Source organism: Salvelinus sp. IW2-2015, linkage group LG18 (genome assembly GCF_002910315.2).
Source record: "Salvelinus sp. IW2-2015 linkage group LG18, ASM291031v2, whole genome shotgun sequence".
In the NCBI taxonomy this organism is placed as follows: domain Eukaryota; kingdom Metazoa; phylum Chordata; class Actinopteri; order Salmoniformes; family Salmonidae; genus Salvelinus; species Salvelinus sp. IW2-2015.
Genome location: NC_036858.1, coordinates 10,293,957 through 10,314,444, shown reverse-complemented (window position 1 = coordinate 10,314,444; position 20,488 = coordinate 10,293,957). Strand labels below are relative to the sequence as shown.

At 44.0% G+C, this 20,488-nt stretch overlaps 1 protein-coding gene across 1 annotated transcript in view; it reads left to right on the top strand.

Annotated features, from left to right (window-relative positions):
• myo1d (myosin 1D) overlaps positions 1-20,488 on the top strand; it is a 125,967-nt gene that overhangs the window by 14,671 nt on the left and 90,808 nt on the right. Inside the window, 2 exon segments of the mRNA XM_024007380.2 lie at positions 15,856-16,064; positions 16,592-16,685. Of these exon segments, the coding sequence (XP_023863148.1) occupies positions 15,856-16,064; positions 16,592-16,685 (303 nt within the window).

Sequence of the window (20,488 nt, the reverse complement as noted above, 5' to 3'; positions counted from 1 at the left end):
CATTGTTGCATTGGGGCAGGTAGCGTTCTCTTGGCATCCGCCAAACCCAGATTCGTCTGTCGGACTGCCAGATGGTGAAGCATGATTCATCACTCCAGAGAAGGGTTTCCACTGCTCCAGGCTCCAATCAAGTGAGCTTTACACCACTCTAGCCAACGCTTGGCATTGTGCATGGTGATCTTAGGCTTGTGTGCGGCTGCTCGGCCATGGAAACCCATTTCATGAAGCTCCCGACAAACAGTTATTGTTTGAGCAGGGTGGCAGGGTAGCCTAGTGGTTAGAGCGTTGGGCCAGTAACCGAAAGGTTGATAGATCGAATCCCCGAGCTGACAAGGTAAAAATCAGTCATTCTGCCTCTGAACAAGGCAGTTAACCCACTGTTCCTATGTCGTCATTGTAAATAAGAGTTTGTTCTTAACTGACTTGCCTAGGTAATTAAAGGTTAAATAAAATTGTGCTGATGTTGCTTCCAGATGCAGTTTGGAACTCGGTAGTGAGTGTTGCAACCGAGGACAGATGATTTTTATGCGCTTCAGCCCTCAGCGGTCCCGTTCTGTGAGCTTGTGTGGCCTACCACTTKGAGGCTGAGCTGTTGTTGCTCCTAGACGTTTCCACTTCACAATAACACCACAGACAGTTGACCGGGGCAGCTTTAGCAGGGCAGAAATGTTACGAACTGACTTGTTGGAAAAGTGGCATCCTGTGACGGTGTCATGTTGCCAATGTTTGTCTATGGAGATTGCATGGCTGTGTGCTCAATTTTATACACCTGTCAGCAACTGGTGTGGCTGAAATAGCCAAATCCACTCATTTGAAGGGGTGTCCACATACACTATATATGCAAAAGTATCTCCACACTAAGAGGTTGGAATAATACCAGGAAATTGAAAATGGTGATAAGCTGTTTGAAAAGACTGCATGAAATTTCAGTCTGTTTTAGTGGAATGGAGTTTAAGCCTACCTGGTGACATCACAAGGCAGTAAATTTGTTAATAGACATTTACATTTAAGTCATTTAGCAGACGCTCTTATCCAGAGCGACTTACAAATTGGAAAGTTCATACATATTCATCCTGGTCCCCCCGTGGGGAATGAACCCACAACCCTGGCGTTGCAAGCGCCTTGCTCTACCAACTGAGCCACACGGGACCAATAAGAAATAGTTCCTAAACTCTCTGCCAATAACAGCTATTTTTTATTTTCCCCCTCCCCACTCAGACCACTCCCAGACAGTCCTAGCAAAATTCTTCCTGGAGAAACTGTTTCTTTTTGACCATTGTAATTGAAAACAACCACAATAACGTCCTTGTTACCCAGAAATGATTTGTGACCCATCTCCTCGATTCGGTCTTATGTAACAACATTTTGAAGTGCTGTTTTTTACATTGCATAAAAGTAGAGACTCAGAGCTGCAAAATGGTATATCATTCACTGCAGTTGAGGAACACTGGGAAAGTAATTTTGCTTTGAATGTTGATAAACTTGTAACCCCACTTTTGAGAAAATGGCCTTTGAATGTTTTGGTACACCTACTGGAGAGCTCTTTGTCTACACCTATTCAGCGTCGTTCACACCCTATTAAGCCTTACAAGCTGACCAAACCAGACGCCCGTGCGTGCATTGATTTTGTTCACCCACACCAGAAGCAATCAGGACACGCAGGTTGAAATATCAAAACAAACTCTGAACCAATTATATTAATTTGGGGACAGGTCAAAAAGCATGAAACATTTATGGCAATTGGCTAGCTAGCTTGCTGTTGCTAGCTAATTTGTCCTGGGATATAAACATTGGGTTATTTTACCTGAAATGGACAAGGTCCACTACTCTGACAAATAATCCACAGATAAAACGGTAAACTGAATTTGTTTCTCATCTCTCCTCCTTCCTTCAGGTTTCTTTTTCTTCTTTGGACTTTATATGACAGTTGGCAACCAACTTTATGGTGCATTACTACAACCGACCGGAGTGTGGACCTCAGTTCATCTTTCAATCACCCACGTGGGTTGTATGTTCCTAAAAACCAATGAGTAGATGGTAAACACACACTATATCAAATAAAATTTAAGTTTATTTGTCACATGCAAAAATAGAAAGTCTCCAGCTAAAATATATTATAATTATTAGATGATGCTTACCCAGACACTAAGGGTGTGCCGAGTAGTCGGACAAAAKGAGTATCATAACAGATATGGACAATTTTCTGGATACGATTATGATCAGAGTATTTTTTTTMMWAWTWWRRMYWTMGYAYAAAAYWWWTTCYGGTGCCAGCAAGCATGTTTCTCATGTGTCAGTGACAGTTTCTAAACCATACTGAACTGTCTTTGAGTCAGTCATGTGCATGGTCTAAATAACTCAACTGGCTAGTTTGCCTGTCTATAAAGATAAGGGCGGGCTGAACGTTGATCRTGCTGCTCTAATTGGATAGAGTGAAGCTCTATTTCTCTGTCCACTCGCTTTATAATTTCACCTGATCACATTTCCTTTCATGTTTTCGGTCTGATCATTTAGATTGCTGCTTTACTGCTACTATGATAAATCACACGATGAGGACGTTTGCTATCAAGCTATCAATGTGCATAATATCTAACAAATGTGGCACGGGTGGGGAAAAAATATGAAACGCTAATGTACATTCTGACTGAGTGACAGAACTTGGCTGCCCACTGCAAGTTGAGGACACAGAGACACACAAACCCACCCCTCTGCATGCTGCTTCTAATCTGCATCTTTCTTGCAATGAGAACGTGCATGGAGGTATTTAACCAACGACTATTTAGACAWAATAAAACACTATCGTTTTTTTCCYATCACAAGTGATCAACTGTTAACGGGACACACTTGTCTAAATTGATGGGTCATGTGAAAGAAATGCTTTAACCACCCCCCAGTCACATCTAGCTGGGATGGGTCACTATTGTCTAAACCAATAAGACCAATCATGAAATACAATAGATGGCCGTAATCACCCCCAGACACACCTGGCTAACTTAATGGGTAATGTAATCATCAACCTTTTGTTTGGACATGTAGTTAGACAGATCATACACATAACATTAGCGAGCCAGCAAGCTAACGTTCACTAGCTAGAGAACAGTACACTTTAACTTGCAATGATAACGACTTTGACTAAATTAGAAACGTATAATATCGGCCTCCCGAGTGGCGCAGTGGTCTAAGGCYCTGCATCGCGGTGCTAGCTGTGCCACTAGAGATCCTGTCGCAGCCGGCCGCTCTGTCTCAGCTGGCCGCGACCGGGAGACCCATGGGACGGCGCACAATTGGTCCAGCGTCGTCCGGTTTAGAGGAGGGTTTGGCCGGCAGGGATGTTCTTGTCCCATRGCGCACTAGCGACTCAGGCCGGGCGCAATGCACCCTGACACGGTCYCCAGGTGCACAGTGTTTCTTCTGACACATTGGTGCGGCTGGCTTCCGGGTTAAGCGAGCATTGTGTCAAGAAGCAGTGCGGCTTGGTTGGGTTGTGTTTCGGAGGACGCATGGCTCTTGACCTTCACCTCTCCAGAGTCCGTACGGGAGTTGCAGCAATGGGACAAGATTGTAATTACAATTGAATATCACGAAATTGGGGAGAAAAATTATTTAAAAAAATATATATATATAATTATGGAGAAAAAGGGGTATACATAATAAAAATAAAATAAAAAGTATAATATCTGAAAAGGTAGCTAGACTCTTACCCGTATACATGGATGAACGCTTCACGGCAGCGTGTTTTTTCAGTTTAGTTTGTAGCTAGCTACAGCTTGTTTGACCCGTTGTTGAATCAAGTCKCTCCGGTTCACACTGACCGTGTGKAGAAAGTAGTCCATCACAACTGTTTCCCATTGATCTTCGTCGATAGCGCCTGCTAAATTCTGGGCAGCAATGTTGTTGAGCYCAGGAGCAACACTTTTGCAGTTCTACATGGCTAACATTATATATTTTATAAAAGKCGCTGTAGCAAGGATTATCTACACATACTGAGCAGCTCATGTTATAGACATGTTACAGATGTCTAGCCCATCCATTATCTCAGCCAATCATGGCTAGCGAGAAGGTTCTAAACCAACTAGGCTCGTAATTTAACAATTTCATTCGTATTTGCAGATGGCATACAAGTTTGTTATAAAAGGGTCATGAAAGTTCATATGTTCCAGAAGGCATTTCTGCCAAAAAAACGCATTTTGATAAATACATTAAAAAAATTAAGCAAATCAAATGCCTCTCCTGTGAAATAGTGACTTGCGACATAAGCCRAGCTTCTTGAAACGGGTTACATTTGATATTGAGATAAAAATGGCTGCATTGGACCTTTTTGTGTGTGTGTGTGTGTCAGTCAAACTGTGTGGGTGTAGTGGCTGGGTGATGTCATTCTCTAGATCTTTTGTTCCCTTGTCCACCTGTTGGCTCTGTGCCCTAAGGCACTGTGCGGGATCTGGCTTTCACAGCCAGGTCTGAGATCAGATCACAGCCCCAGCATGACTCACTTCACACACCTTTTGAATGCCCACCTAGACACTCTCTCTTTCTCTCTTGTTCTCTCTTTTCCTTTCTTTCTCTTTATATCTATCCTACGCTCCCTCTATCTCTATACTCTATACGGTAGCTAAGTATGCTCTCATATTTCTACCCTAACTTCTCCCTTCCCTCTCTCTTTGTCTCCCTRACTCCCTCTGTCTGTTTTGGTGCTTTTTCCTGCCCTCTTTTTTTTACCCCTGACAGAAATCTCAGTGCTTTCCTGAAATAGCCTGCTGAGTAACGTCTGAGTCAGTTTGGATGGCCTTCTCTTTCTCTCCAGCGGCCCGCCGTCATCCTCTCATCAGCTGGTTGGCTGTGAATTTAAATAGGTAAATGGACTGGCCAACATGCTAAAGTGCAAACAGGTTCCGCATCGGACCGGCAGCCAGGCCCATCAGCCAGCCAGCCAGCCACCCCTCCCTTCTCTGAAGTCTCTTTATTGAATTATTGAAAGTTATCTGATTAAAATGAATCTTTTGTTCTCTCGCTGAGCTCCCCTAGCTCAGGATCGGCCTGGGAAGTAGCTGTGATCTCCTCCGCCAGGGTAGTAAACAGTAAAGGGCCGAGGCCCAAAGAAACACTACTGTCTGTCAGCCACCCGATCTCCAGCCAAGCTGTTTACACCTGGCTCCCATTTCCTAAGTATTCAGATGCGAGCCAATGAAAGTAGAGTTCATGGGAACACATGCTAGGCTATATCTTACGCGTTAACACGAAATATGCCCCGCTGCTTTATTCTACATTTCATTCAMTGTTCTTATGACTGAATGTGTAAGATGACTGGATGGGCACCTCCAGTAATTGTCATCATATGAAGGGCCTACAATATACGACCTATGACCCAGAGGTTTTCCTAGTCACGTGGTCAGGAGAAACTCCAGTCCCTAATCAAATGATTGGTTCATAATAATGGTTCATTTCATAAATAATGGCTCATTTCATAATAGTGGGAAGGTTACCTTGTTTGTTTCTCTCTCTCACCCTTTCAACACTGGGTGTGTCATGTCCTGCAGTTTCCCTGTCACATCCTAACATCTGTCCCAAACCATTGATAAGTAAAGGACTCTCAGCTGCATCCTCTCCCCTATAGAGCCAGAAGAGCCGCTAACACTAGTTGCTAACCCATCTGATTGCTATCGTAAATCTGCAGACGTGCTGTCATTAGAGTAGAGGGAAGGGGAGGTACTGTCGTGATCTCACCCAGTCAGCTCTGCGCCAGCTGTGCTGCAGTAGCTGCACTATGGTACAGAGGGGGAGTTCAGATCCACTCCTACAGTATGTGCTTGTGAAAATTGATTTGTCTGTGGGCCAAGGGCTGGGAGTGTTGTGTTTAAGGCCCCAGGCAGACAGGCTGGAGTGGGAGCTAGGAGCTTCTCTTTAGCACTAAGGAACAGTTTACAAAGCAATGGAAAATCTCCTAATGCAGTCCTCAGATGTTTGACAAGAGCTGAAGGAGAAGGAGGCCCATAGATGGCTGTGAAGAGAGTGGGCGTGATCGATGTTAGGATTGCTTCATTCAGGTGTAATGGCCAGTTGGCCATAAGATAACATTTTGTATCGGATCAGATATAGTATGTACTTTGACTCGTAGTTGTCGTTCAGCTGATCAAAGTCTTCGGCGATGTCTAGATTTCGGAGATTTGTCTGTTGATGCCTGTGACTAAATATGTGTTTTATATCTATGAAATCAAATAAAATGTTATTTGTCACATACACATAGTTAGCAGATGTTAATGCGAGTGTAGCGAAATGCTTGTGCTTCTAGTTCCGACCATGCAGTAATATCTAACAAGTAATCTAACCTAACCATTTCACAACAACTACCTTATACACACAAGTGTAAAGGAGTGAATAAGAATATGTACATATAAATATTGACCAGTAATGGGCGTTTTTGAAGTGAATATCTCTTCAATGGATTCAAACACTTTTCCAGAACTATGGTTTCCTTTGAAGTAGCATTGGCTGGAATGACCCAAKATGTCCTCAAATAACCCTTAACTTCCAGTAGACAATCTTAATTTATCCCAGAATCACCCGTTTCCATTTCTCTCTGTGAAACAGCCCCATAAAGGGTGAAAAAATTGTAATCCCGGAGAGGTCGTACCCACCATGCACTGGGCCAGATAAGCTGTAAATCATTCAATCAGTCTAAACAGGGACAGCAGAACACTGCTTGGTGGTAAATTCATGGGGAGAGAGAAAATTGGAACAGCCAGAGATTATCCCTGTCTTGATTACTGGAAATCCCCAACAAGGTCACAGTCACTGATAACAGCCAGCCAGCACGTGTTGTGTTGTCTATTATACTAGATCCTTGGCGATAACACTGGCTGTGTCCTATTCCTTTTACCCCTAGGCATCTTTTGAAGGTTTGGAATGATGAAGTAATATGGTAACAATTCCACCTCGCGCTGTTTTGTTTTTAAATATGCCATTCCAATCCTTTCAGCTGTACACAAGTGTTTAGGGCTGGGGTGTGCAAACMTTRTGGCRRGAGGGCCACATCAGGAATTCAACAGAGGGCTGCATTTTTTGGGGGACCAATTGTTTGTTAAAATCAATTTGTGGGGGCCTCCCGAGTGGCGCAGCGGTCTAAGGTACTGCATCGCAGTGCTTGAGGCGTCACTACAGACCCCGGTTCGATCCCAGGCTGTGTCACAGCTGGCCGTGACTGGGAGARCCATGAGGCGGCGCACAAWTGGCCCAGCGTRGTCCGGGTTAGGAGAGTGTTTGGCATGCAGAGATTTCCTTGTCTCATCGCGCTCTAGCGACTCCTGTGGCAGGCCGGGCGCATGCATGCTGACACGGTCGCCAGGTGTACGGTGTTTCCTCTGACACATTGGTGCGGCCGGGTTAAGCGGGCATTGTGTCAAGAAGCAGTGCGGCTTGGCTGGGTCATGTTTCGGAGGACGCACGGCTCTTGACCTTTGCCTCTCCCGAGTCCGTATGGGAGTTGCAGCAATGGGACAAGACTTTAACTACCAATTTGATCCCACAAAATTAGGGAGAAAAAGGGCAACAACATTTTTTAAATTTTTATTTTTTTTATGTCTCGTGGGCCGGATTAAAGTGCCTGGCGGGCCTGTACGRTGCCACCCCTTGGTCTAGGGGATAGGCTCTAGAGGTTATTTGGTTTAAAGAGGTCTCTTAGGACCACCATGCTATGTTATATATGTACATTTGTTAGGTTGCATTKTTCTCTTTATCTGTATTTTTAAGGATTTTCATTGTTRRTATCTACAAGCCATCAGACTGCTGAACATTTGAACTGGACTGACCACCTGCTCTGATTCTCCACACCTTAGCACACATGCACTGACTCATGCACACGCCCACACAGACATACACACACACATACATTCATGCTACACACACATCACAACTGCTGCTACCAGATAGGGTTGGACGGTATCTAGATATTCATGTCGTCACACCGTTTCTCTCATTCCGGGATTTATGGTATTATCGGCTAAGTACACAAGTGGGCGCCAGAAAAACGCTAAAACGGCCATTGGGCATCTATTACCAGAATGCTAACAAAATTAGCACAAAGAAATTGCAAATTTCCATGGAGCCTGCTTGCTAAATATGCTAAAGAGCGCAAAAGAACATAAACTAATTGCAAAGACAGGCTATGCAGCTCATAAAGTTATACATACAGTATATCGGTAGGAGCTACCGAATGCCATTTTTGGTGAGTTTGGACATTTTACAAGAGAATATGAAAATGTGCAAATGAACAAAGTTTTGAGGCATATTTGTGTTGTGGAAATTACCACCAGGGACTCAACGTCAAACTTAATTGAATCATTCTTTATTATCAGCAAGCTGGAGAGGTTCCAACAAACTTAATGCACCATAGTACACGTCGGTCGGGAGCTCTTCCGGGGGAGTCCCGTTAGTTCTGTTATATACTGCTTACATAGACAAGTTATATTTGCATGGTTTACATTATTCATGATTCATAATGATTTCATAATTAACGTTTGGCTCCTGCATGTGACTGGCACCGTCTCCTATCTTAACTTATAGAACATATTCTGGGCGTTCTGCCAAAAGGTCTGAGGAGGGGGTCATGACCGTCTCCCCCTCACATCTCTACCCAGCACCTACAGGAACCAATTATTGTACGAGACAAGATGTACAATTCAAGGCTTTCTCTTCAGACAACAAAACTTCCGTCAGTTTAAATATTTTAACCCCTTTTTCTCTCAKATTTTTGATCTTGTCTCATTGCTGTAACTCCCCAACGGGCTCGGGAGGTGAAGGTCAAGTCATGCGTTCTCCGAAACATGACCCGCTTCTTAACACCCGCCAGCTTAACCCGGAAGCCAGCCGCACCAATGTGTCGGAGGAAATACCGTTCACCTGACGACAGAGATCAGCCTGCAGGCACCCGGCCTGCCACAAGGAGTCACTAGAGCGCGATGAGCCAAGTAAAGCACCCCCGGCCAAACACTCCCTTAACCCGGACGACGCTGGGCCAATTGTGCGCATGGGAATCCCGATCACGGCCGGTTGTGATACAGCACGGGATCGAACGTGGGTCTGTAGTGACCCRTCTAGCACTGCGATGCAGTGCCTTAGACTGCTGCGCCACTCGGGAGGCCCCACACTTGCTTGTATGAAGGAAGAACAGTACTGGCTCTGGAGCAGCATGTATCCACTGTGTCTGTGTGGAGACTGGAGTCGCTAGAGTAACGGGCCTGCGTGCTCTGCTCGGAGGAGACACGMCAGAAAGCTAACACAATAGGATGTCCCGCCACCTTATTAATTCAGCCACTTACTTTTTTGTAAAAGCAGATTTAAAATGCTTCTTGTTGTCATTTCTGCTTGGCATCAGACTAATAGTGTGGTTCAGTTGCTTCTCCACTCAGAATGCCTGTGTGAATTCTTATCTATCTGCAGACATTGTTATGACTGATGTGTATCTAATTTTCTCTGGTAAAATGCAAGATTAACTTTTAAGCAAAACATTAGAAAATGTAGCTGGCTACATTTGTTTCTCTGATAAACATTAGAAATGTGATGGCCATGCGTTGTTCTWTCAAAAAGACCTTGCTGTTTTCATTGGAAGCTCATTTACTTGTGTGGCTGCCAGCAAAAAATAGCTTTGCACTTCTGTTGTCATCTGATGAAAATGAAGATATTTTCTGTCGAACGTGTTGCACGAATGCATTATCTGTGAAGGAAAACTATCGTTGCGCGTCCCTGATCACTCCGTTGAAGCAGAAAATCACMGACTTTTCTCGGGGCCACCCATACGTAAAAATGTATGCACGCATGACTAAGTCGCTTTGGATAAAAGCGTCTTCTAAATGACATATGTTAATAGAAAACGCCACCCCTGTCAATAGGACTCACCTGCTCCCATTTTCTCCCGTTGMGCTATTTACAAACAAGCACGTGACTGGCTCACCTGTTCAGGGGAACCACGGTAATCTTCATAATGTGACAGGCGAAATGAAGAACTTGATCTGATTGATCTCATAACGTATTGCACAAGGTGACTGCAGACACACACATGCACTTAAAAAGTACCTGCAAATATTAAAATGTATAYAAGAACTTCAAAGAATTTGTTTTGACGGTATTGAAAAAACATCCTGTGGCTATTTTCAAATACCCTAGTATACGGTATATACGGTATACCACCCAAGCCTACTACCAGACTCTTACTCTGCTCAATTTAGTCACTTTRCCCCATCCCRCTTTCCCAAAACACGTGTAAATWTTGMACTATAATMTGTTSCTGTATTATGCTTATGCTGAAATGTATTKATCTATTCTACTGCCATTTATTTTATGTTCMTATTCACAATTTCTWATTTCTTATTGTTGCATTGTCGAGAAGGAACCTGCAAGTAAYCATTTCAATTGGTCGATGTATACCATGGGTGTCCTGTACATACGACTAATAAAACTTTAAACTAAACTTGAGTGAGAAAATTGCTCCCCACCCTAGTTAACCACTGACAAAGAACCATAAAAGACCCACCCAAACAAGATTGGGGCCAGCGGTTATATGCTTTGCTTCGGCTTGTAATTCACTTCTGAGGGGGGTGTGCACATGGGCTGGCATTGGAATCTTTATACGAACGGTAGGGACAGACAGTCATAGTGAAGTAGACTGTACAGTGGCTCAACAAGCTCAAAGCCCAAGGTAGCTCTTGAGATTGATTGTTTGTGGTCTAGCTTGTGGTGTAGCTCAAAGGGTATCGCTTCTCCGCTTTTTGTACTGTGTAAGGAGGCCCAGTCCCAATCAACTACCTCAGGCACAAGTTACTGAAATTGGGAAAAGCGGTGTAAAAAGAAGAGGGCAGGAGAGGTCAAGGAAAAGTGAGTGAAAGCAACAGTCCCAAAATGTTGGCCACACCTTAATCTTGAGTCCTAAATACACACACTTTCCCTTCTCCAACCTTTCACTATCTCATCTGGTCTCTCTCTCTACTAAATCCTCTATCTGTCTCTCTCTCATTCATCTCGAGTACAAAACATACACTCATACATAAATCTCTCATATAAGACTCTCTACTTGATCTCAATCTACATGTAGGGCTTCTCTCTCTCTCTGGTCTCTCTCTCTCTAGTGATCTCTCTTCTCTCTCTGGTCTCTCTCTCTCTCTGGTCCCTCTTCTCTCTCTGTCTCTCTCTCTCTCGAGTCTCTCTCTCTCTCTCTGGTGTCTCTCTCTCTCTCTGGTCTCTCCCACTCTCTCGCTGGTCTCTCCCACTCTCTTGCTGGTCTCTCTCTGGTCTCTCCCGCTCTCTCTCTGGTCTCTCCCGCTCTCTGGTATCTCCCACTCTCTCTCTGGTCTCTCTGGCTGGTCTCGCTCTGGTCTCTCTCTCTGATCTCTGCTTGTCTCTCTCCCTAGTCTCTCTCTCTCATTTGACATTTTAGTAATTTAGCAGATGCTCTTATCCAGAGTGCAGTCAACTCAAAAAGTGAACCAAATTACAATGAAATGTTTTCCTCATTGAAAAGCATTGAAGAGAATTGGAATTTTAGTGTACTTCCTGAATTGAAATGGAATTCAAAGCAAATCAAAATGTATTTGTCACATGCGCCGAATACCACAGGTGTAGACCTTACAGTGAAATGCTAACTTACAAGCCCTTAACCAACAATGCTGTTTTAAGAAAATACCCCTCCAAAAAGTAAGAGGTAAGAATAACAAATKATTAAAGAACAGCAGTAAATAACAATAGCGYGGCTATATACAGGGGGTAKRGGTARAGAGTCAATGTGCGGGGGCACCGGTGCRGAGGTAATATGTAAATGTAATTGCCCTCAATCCTGGTAAGCACATACATTTTTGTACTTTTTTGTACTCTCTCGCTGTCTACCTCTCATCCTCCCTCTCCCTCTTTCTGCTKTGGGCCCAGCTGTGAGTTGAAGAGTGTCTGACTGGCATGACCCACAGCATTCATGTCCTTCCAGCAGGACTCCTCCCTTGAGCTGCCGGGAAACCGGAGGAGAAGGGAGAGAAGGAGGGAGAGAGGGGAGGAGCGCTGAGACATGCTGACATCAACACCCTCACGCTCTGACGCTAGAGTTGCCATAGTACCCTCCCACCCACCTCCAGTTTTTCTAAAGACCCTAGCCGGGATCTACAACGTTTCTCAACCTTCCCAGAAACAGCCACCCAACGTTTAGTCTAGACTCCCACTCCAGTCTGTTTGTTTATCTTTGTAGTAATCTCCCTGCGTTGTTATTGAAATCCCCTGGAATGAGGCTCACTYACCCATCCAGTGGTGTCACACATACTCTCCCACAGATGTGTCTCTCATCATAATACGCYCACAATTGATTCTGTTTTTGGACAGATGCCCTCTGATCCTGAAGAGACYAGGATGGAATAGGACATGAATCATAATGTCTATTTATTAAAACCRCAGAGGTTCGGAAAACACCAGGACACTGTCTGTATTGTTGAAACGGCCTGACGGACTGTTTGGGTGGAACATTGTTTACCCAATTGAATGTTCGGTAATATAGCGCAAACAGATTGTTTCTTTGTCTGCCGTTGTGTTTCTTCTCTAATATATATGACGTTATTGAATGTSGATGGAAACCAAACCACAATGACAAAATCACACTCCCTAGTGATGTTCTCGGTTTTGGACTTCAGTATTTTCCCARGTCCCGTCTGAAACCTGTTAGGTCTACAGTAGCCTATATAGTGTTACGTAGATTCGCATTCAGCAATTTTTCTTTTTGTTGCTGTCAACTCCTAACCAGCTGAGATCACAGRCATAGATGGAACACTCCCAACTGGTAGTTAATTGTTTACATTCCCCCAGATCACATTGTACACGTGCACTTTAAGTGGGAAGCTCACTGTGTTGGCCCAGGGTATGTAGTGGAAGGGGAGGCCCGTCTGTGCTTCTCATACAAAGACCCCCAATTGACGTGTGAACAATGGAGCGGGCAGTGCACACAGCAGCATTCTGCCCTGTAGGATGGCACAATGGCTCCTTCTCTAGTGCCAGGGGAGGTGCCACCAGCCAACCTGCCAGGCTTACCAGCCTGCCCACCACTTCCACAGGCCCTCGGGCATGGGCAACCATGCCAGCCTGGGCACACAATGCCAACCTGGACACGGCGTCTCGGTGTTAGCCATGCCCAGTGGCGCGTGGCATGACGGCATGAGAGGGCTCACACATGGCTGGCTGCAGGAGAATGAGCCAGTCACCGCCTGTGTTGACCTGTCAGAGAATTAGCTGTGGTTGTTGGGGTAGTGTACCGTAGTGTACTTTAATTATGCTCTCAGTCTCTTTCATTTGTTCTCTCAGTTCTCATTTAATGTCTAGAGCCATCTTTCTCTTCTGTTTGTCTGTCTGGGCGTGTCAGCTGAAACACTGGTTCGATTACAGTCAGCTCTGTGTGTGTTTTGGCCAGTTCTTCAACAACCATTGTGTGTATGTTGTGGCTTACCTCAATTGCTCTGTCAATGTTTGTATGTTGCGCCGTTCAGTGTTCATCATTTAAGCATGTCCATTGCACAACACACAATGACTATCAATAGGCCTGTATCTAACAACACAAGATTGCTTGCTTTATCTGAAATACAATCAAACYGGATTCCAAAAACATTATATCAATCGGAAAATCCCCATTTCACTGACCCGTAGGTAGAGATTACCAAGTCAGAAGTCCACATTCATCAGAAGCCAAGGTRTCTTTCCAGGGACTCTGTACAAGGGCAGTGCTGTAGCAAAGGTCTTAAGATCGTAGTTACGATTACCAGGTCTTTGAAATAATGTCAAATAGGATCTTTTCTTAGTAACTTACCTGGCTATATCACATAAGGACATCAAGAGGTTCACAAGTCTGGAAAAGCAGTGATCCTGAAGCTGTATTCCACTGTCTGTTAGTGTAGGCCTCTGGAACCCAGGGCTGCCAGGAGGAACCCAGAGGCCAGAGCAGAGGTAGGCTTGGCCGGGGTGCAGCTGAGAAGAAAGGCTCTATTCTTCTGAGTAGGGGGAAAAAGACCCTGGTCCAGAAGAGGAAGGAAGTGAGACAGGCAGSCTGRRGGAGGGCAGAGAAAGAGAGYGAGAGAGAGTGAGAAGGCCTAGATCAGCCCCAGTCAGCGCCTCTCTCTGCATTCTACACYGCTCTAGGATCAGTGTCTTAAACTGCATAATGAGTGTAGCCATTGGAGTTGGACCTACCAAGACCATGTTCCTGGTKGCATCCATGGCTGCATACGTCCATCCCTCTAGGCTGCAGATCAGTATAGAAAGCTATCCGTGTCTGACGCATTGTTGTGTTGAAGGGAGGGTTGAGATATAGAGAGGGATGCTTCATTCTATAGTGATAGAGGACCTCTTTGTTTAGATAGGACGGCAGGTAGCCAAGRGGTTACAGCGGGGCTGGGTAAACTTTTTTGGCRCGAGGGCCACATCGGGATTTTGAAATCCAACGGAGGGCCMCATTTTTTGGGGGACCAATTGTTTGATAAAATCAATTGGCGGGGGCCTCCGGAGTGACACAGCTGTCTAAGGCACTACATCGCAGTGCTTGAGGCGTCACCACAGACCCGGGTTCAATCCCAGGCTGTGTCACAGCTGGCCGTGACTGGGAGATCCATGAGGCGGCGCACAATTGACCCAGCGTCATCCGGGTTAGGAGAGGGTTTGGCAGGCCGAAATTTCCTTGTCCCATCACGCTCTAGCGACTCCTGTGGCAGGCCGGGGGCATGCATGCTGACACTGTCGCCAGGTGTACGGTATTTCCTCCGACACGTTGGTGCGGCTGGCTTCCGGGTTAGGCGGGCATTGTGTCAAGAAGCAGTGCGGCTTGGCTGGGTCGTGTTTCGTGGGACGCATGGCTCTCGACCTTCGCCTCTCCCGAGTCCGTATGGGAGTTGCAGAGATGGGACAAGACTGTAACTACCAATTTGAATACCACGAAATTGTGGAGAAAAATWATTTAAATAATTTATAATTTAAATTACTCGTGTACCGGATTGAAGTGGCCGGCGGGCTGTACTTTGCACCCCCCCCCCCCCCCCCCCCCCTATTGGGTCAGAGCATTCGGCCAGCAACCAGAAGGGCAGACAAGGTGAAACAACTGACGTGCCCTTGAACAAGGCACTTAACCCCGTACTACTATGGCTGACCCTGTAAAACAACACATTTCCCCTGTACCTATCTGGTGTATGTGACAATAAAACTTTTTTTTTTTATAGTCTTACACAGAGAGCAGGGCACTAATGTAATGTTTCTGGCACTAATGTAATGTTAACCTCAGTCAGTGGATTAKTGTCGACGCTGGGATGATAAGGTTGGTGATAGAACATCATAAAGGCTAATGATGAGAGCAAGAGCAGATTGCTTGGTTGTCCAAACATGACCTCGTATAGTCTTGAGTTTTTTTATTTATTTTTTTGTGCTAAAATGTTAGGTTTGACTGGAATACCTGTACTTCTGACCAGCATTCGTGGATATGTTTTATCCACAAATGTTTTAAATATATGCCTTTTTGAAAGTTTACACATTCTACTCCAAAATGTGAAACTGTCCTTTTCCTGCAATAATCTTATGAATCGGCAGTGTAGCATCACAAGTTCAAATCAAATGTTTATTTGTCACGTGCGCCGAATACAACAGGTGTAGACCTTACAGTGAAATGCTTACTTACAAACCCTTAACCAACAATGCAGTTTTTTAAGAAAAATACCTATAAAAAAAATTTAAAACTAAAATTAACAACTAATTAAAGAGCAGCAGTAAAATAACAATAGCGAGGCTATATACCGGGGGGTACCGGTACGTTGTCAGGTGACATGATGAGGAGTTGACCATGCTCGTTGTCTCATGTGGCTGCAGGTTTGAGAAGGGTCGTATCTACACCTACATCGGCGAGGTGGTSGTGTCGGTTAACCCTTACCGTGCCATGAACATCTACGGTCGAGACACCATCGAGCAGTACAAGGGCCGGGAGCTGTACGAGCGACCGCCACATCTCTTCGCCATCGCAGACGCAGCCTARAAAGCCATGAAGAGGAGGAACAAGGACACCTGTATTGTCATCTCAGGTAACGGGGGGAGCCCTCAAAAACGGCCAACCAAATCAGTTTTGATTGATGAATTCTTATCTGTCTAGTGAATTAATTGCAACATAGAAATACCCAACATAATCGGATATTATAAGGGCTCATACATGCTTATAAGAAGTAATACACGTACATAACACTGGTTCAGGTCAAATCACGTCTTCCTTGATGCCAACTTTCTGTCTGGAGTAATGTGAGTTTGTCATTTCAGTGGAAAGCCTTTTGGGGAACTCAATATGACCCTATATAGTTGAAAATAGCAGGACCAATTCTTCACCTTATTTCTAAGAAAACATTGAAAGTGGCCACAAGCTGTGACAGCGCGGTGAAACTATTTGGTTAACAGAGTGCCACTTAGTGGTGAAGAGAGGAATATTCTGTATCAAAAGGCATCAATCCCAAAACTCACCCTGAAGAAGCCRGTGTTAATGGAGATGACATTTTAGACATTCTCATTGGATTCCCTGGCATTTTCTAACACATTTTTGTGTTTATTTTTTTCCTTGCAGGGGAGAGTGGCGCCGGGAAGACTGAAGCCAGCAAATATATAATGCAATACATTGCTGCTATCACAAACCCCGGGCAAAGAGCGGAGGTGGAAAGGTGAGACATTCTGACATTCTTCCGTGAGAAGTTTCCATTTTAACGTTCTCAGAATGTCCATGCTAAATGACCTGGGAATGCAGAAGTAATCAGAAATGAGTTGCGTTCCCAGGAGTACAGTATGATAAACGAAAGGTTGAGGTAATTGTCACCATATCACCCGTGGTATGCACTGGGAGGGTTTCTGCTAGATGGAGCAGAAATGCCTCTCTATCGCCGTAGAGAATGTGATGATTTGGGACACAGTCTTGAGTAAGAGTGCGTTGCTTGCCATGCAAGATTAGTATTGGTTGAAGGTAGGCTTGGGCGATATACCGTCACARCGTATACCGGGTTATTTCTGAATGTTCAATATTGTATACAAAATACCGCCTCACAGGGGTGCGTGCTACAGCACTGCTTATAACCAGGGTTGGGTAGGTTACTTTCGAAATGTAATCTGTTACAGTTACTAGTTACCTGTCCAAAATTGTAATCAGTAATCTGTCACACTCCAGTTCAACTGAAGGTCATGAGGCATTTCTAAGTTCTATTCTTCAAGAATCAATGGCTATACAGTACCAGTCAAAAGTTTGGACACACCTACTCATTCCAGGATTTTTCTTTATTTTCACTATTTTCTTTATACATTGTAGAATAATAGTGAAGACATTAAAACTATGAAATGACACACATGGAATCATGTAGTAACCAAAAAAGTGTGAAACAAGTCAAGATATATTTGAGATATTTTATTCTTCAAAGTAGCAACCCTTTGCCTTGATGACAGCTTTGCACAGTCTTGACATTCTCTCAGCCAGCTTAATGAGGAATGCTTTTACTACCGTTTTGAAGGAGTTCCCACATATGCTGAGCACTTGTTGYCTGCTTTTCCTTCACTCTGCGGTCCAACTCATCCCAAACCATCTCATTTGGGATGAGGTCAAGTGATTGTGGAGGCCAGGTCATCTGATGCAGCACTCCATCACTCTCCTTCTTGGTCAAATAGCCCTTACACAGCCTGGAGGTGTGTTTTGGGTCATTGTTCTGTTGAAAAAAAAATGATTGTCCCACTAAGCGCAAACCAGATGGGATGGCGTATCGCTGCAGAATGCTGTGGTAGCCATGCTGGTTTAGTGTGCCTTGCATTCTAAATAAATCYGAGACAGTGTCACCAGCAAATTACCATCACACCTCCTCCTCCATGCTTCACGGTGGGAACCACACATGCGGAGATCATCCGTTCACCTACTTTGCGTCTCACAAAGATACGGCGGTTGGCACCTAAAATCAAAAATTTGGACTCATCAGACCAAACAACACATTTCCACAGGTCTAATGTACATTGCTCGTGTTTCTTGGTCCAAGCAAGTCTCTTATTCTTATTTGTGTCCTTTAGTAGTGGTTTCTTTGCAGTAATTCGACCATGAAGGCCTGATTCACGCAGACTCCTCTGAACAGTTGATGTTGACATGTGTCTGTTACTTGAACTCTGTGAAGCATTTATTTGGGCTGCAATCTGAGGTGCAGTTAACTCTGCCATAATATGGACTTGGTATTTTACCAAATAGGGCTACATTCTGTWTACCACCCCTACCWTGTCACAACACAACTGATTGGCTCAAATGCATTAAGAAGAAAATAAATTCCACAAATTAACTTTTAACAAAGCATACCTGTTCATTGAAATGCATTCCAGGCGACTACCTCATGAAGCTGGTTTGATTGAATGCCAAGAGTGTGCAAAGCTGTCATCAAAGCAAAGGATGGCTACTTTGAAGAGTCTCAAATGTATAATATATTTTGATTTGTTTAACCCTTTTTTGGTAACTACATGATTCCATATGTGTTAATTCATAGTTTTGATGTCTTCACTATTATTATACAATGTATAAAATAGTAAAAATAAAGGAAAACCCTGGAATGAGTAGCTGTGTCCAAACTTTTGACTGGTACTGTATACCAAGCCTTTTTTGATATTCTCTGAGGACCGTTATTAGCATGTTTTAACCACTCCTATATAAATGGTAGATTACCAGACACAATTGTTTGTTTATTCATCCTGACATCATTACCCCTAGCAACAGATGTGGGTTACCACACAACACCACACACACAACCACACCAACAACACACACACACGCACAACGACAGCACACACACACACACACACACACACTCATACACACTCAACCCCTTTCTCCCACAAACAACCATAAGCTCAGTCTTTCCATCCCTGATCCCAATTCAAGAAAGGACTTGATTTACAAATTCATATACAGTTGCAGCTGTTTGAGAACGCATGCAAAATTGAGCTAAAACTGGCAAAAATGGGGAGATTTGATTAACCATTGTCAAGTGCTTGGTGATGGAGATCAGATACACCCCTTTCCCCTGAAACACACACACGCTGGTCCGGCGRTGTGACCATTTCCCCAAGCATCTCTGTCAGACTTTGGGGCCACAATGATATGCCCCCTCTCTGATTGTCTGAGGGTGACCCCCTCCCCACGGGTTACTGCATCTAGTGTTTCCAGCACTGCCACTACCCGGGTGGGGGCACCCTACCGGAATCCCCACTGGTTAGGTACAAGGTCGTCAAGGTTCTCATTAGCAGCTTTGAGAATTTTCTTGTATGTTATGCTCTCCCTTCAGGGGGCTTTGGCTTTGTAGGACCAACCCTGCCAGGCAGGTGCAGAATCTTGACGGGGCAGTGCTGCTTTAGTAGGTCTATGATGARATTCATCTTTCTGATTTGGCTGCGTATAGGCTACTTACAGTAGGCCCATAAAACATAAGGACTTCTCCTTAGTATATGGATCGCTCTGGTGGGTGTCTAGGGTATAGGATTGGGGACCGTTCGATTATGATAGGACAATAAATAAATAAACTAGATTCATCATTTATTTTAAAATGTATATCCCATATCTACACAATTGAAAGTTCTCTCTCACACAACCCCTGCTCACGAACACACATGGGCTCTGGGATATGCAACAGTTTTCCTTTTTCACTCACTTAACTCCACGCTTTTCCAAACACAAAAACACACACCCCACCTTCCATCACAATACATCTGCACATACCCACATACTGTGCCTTCTATGTCCTCTGTTTGCTGTGTTTTAACTCTACCATGTTGATTGAGTACTTTTGTGTTCCAGCTCCTTATATTTGAAGATGTATTCTTTCGCTAATGATCCTTTCTTCTAATGCTGTCTTATCAATTTATAAAATACTATACATGGAAAGTCTAATACTAATTATTTTTCCAACATTCCCTATATAGAATGGTATAGCGTTGTTGTAGTTTGCTTCTTTAACAATTGTTGTATTTTATTGSTTTTCTAAATATATACTGTATATTTTTATTACAATCCCTACCATGGCTAGTATTGGGTCTTTCTTTCCATTATTCGACTCTTCTATGGGAACTTTGTAATATTTAGAATAGCCATGGAGTAGTCTTTGTGTCTCGGAACATTTGGTTATSAATATGCAGTTTATCGACTACGAGAGCTACACGTTTCCCTTTTAATCTATTCACCTTGAAGATTGGGTACAGAACTTTGCGCTGTTGTTKAATTTTMTCMGGAACTGATCATTCATGCCTATTTTCGTGCCAGCGAGTCTTTTACTCAGGCTTTTAACCAAAGTCGAGGGCCTGCAAACCGTGCCAATATATCCTCCAAACACCAGCTTTCAGGGCTTTATCATTTTATACGGGTTTTCATAAAAAAACATTATATTAATTTATTCATACTTTCATCCTTCCAAGAGATATAGTCCCGACACAAATCTAAGGTTGCTACCCAAGCCGGCTG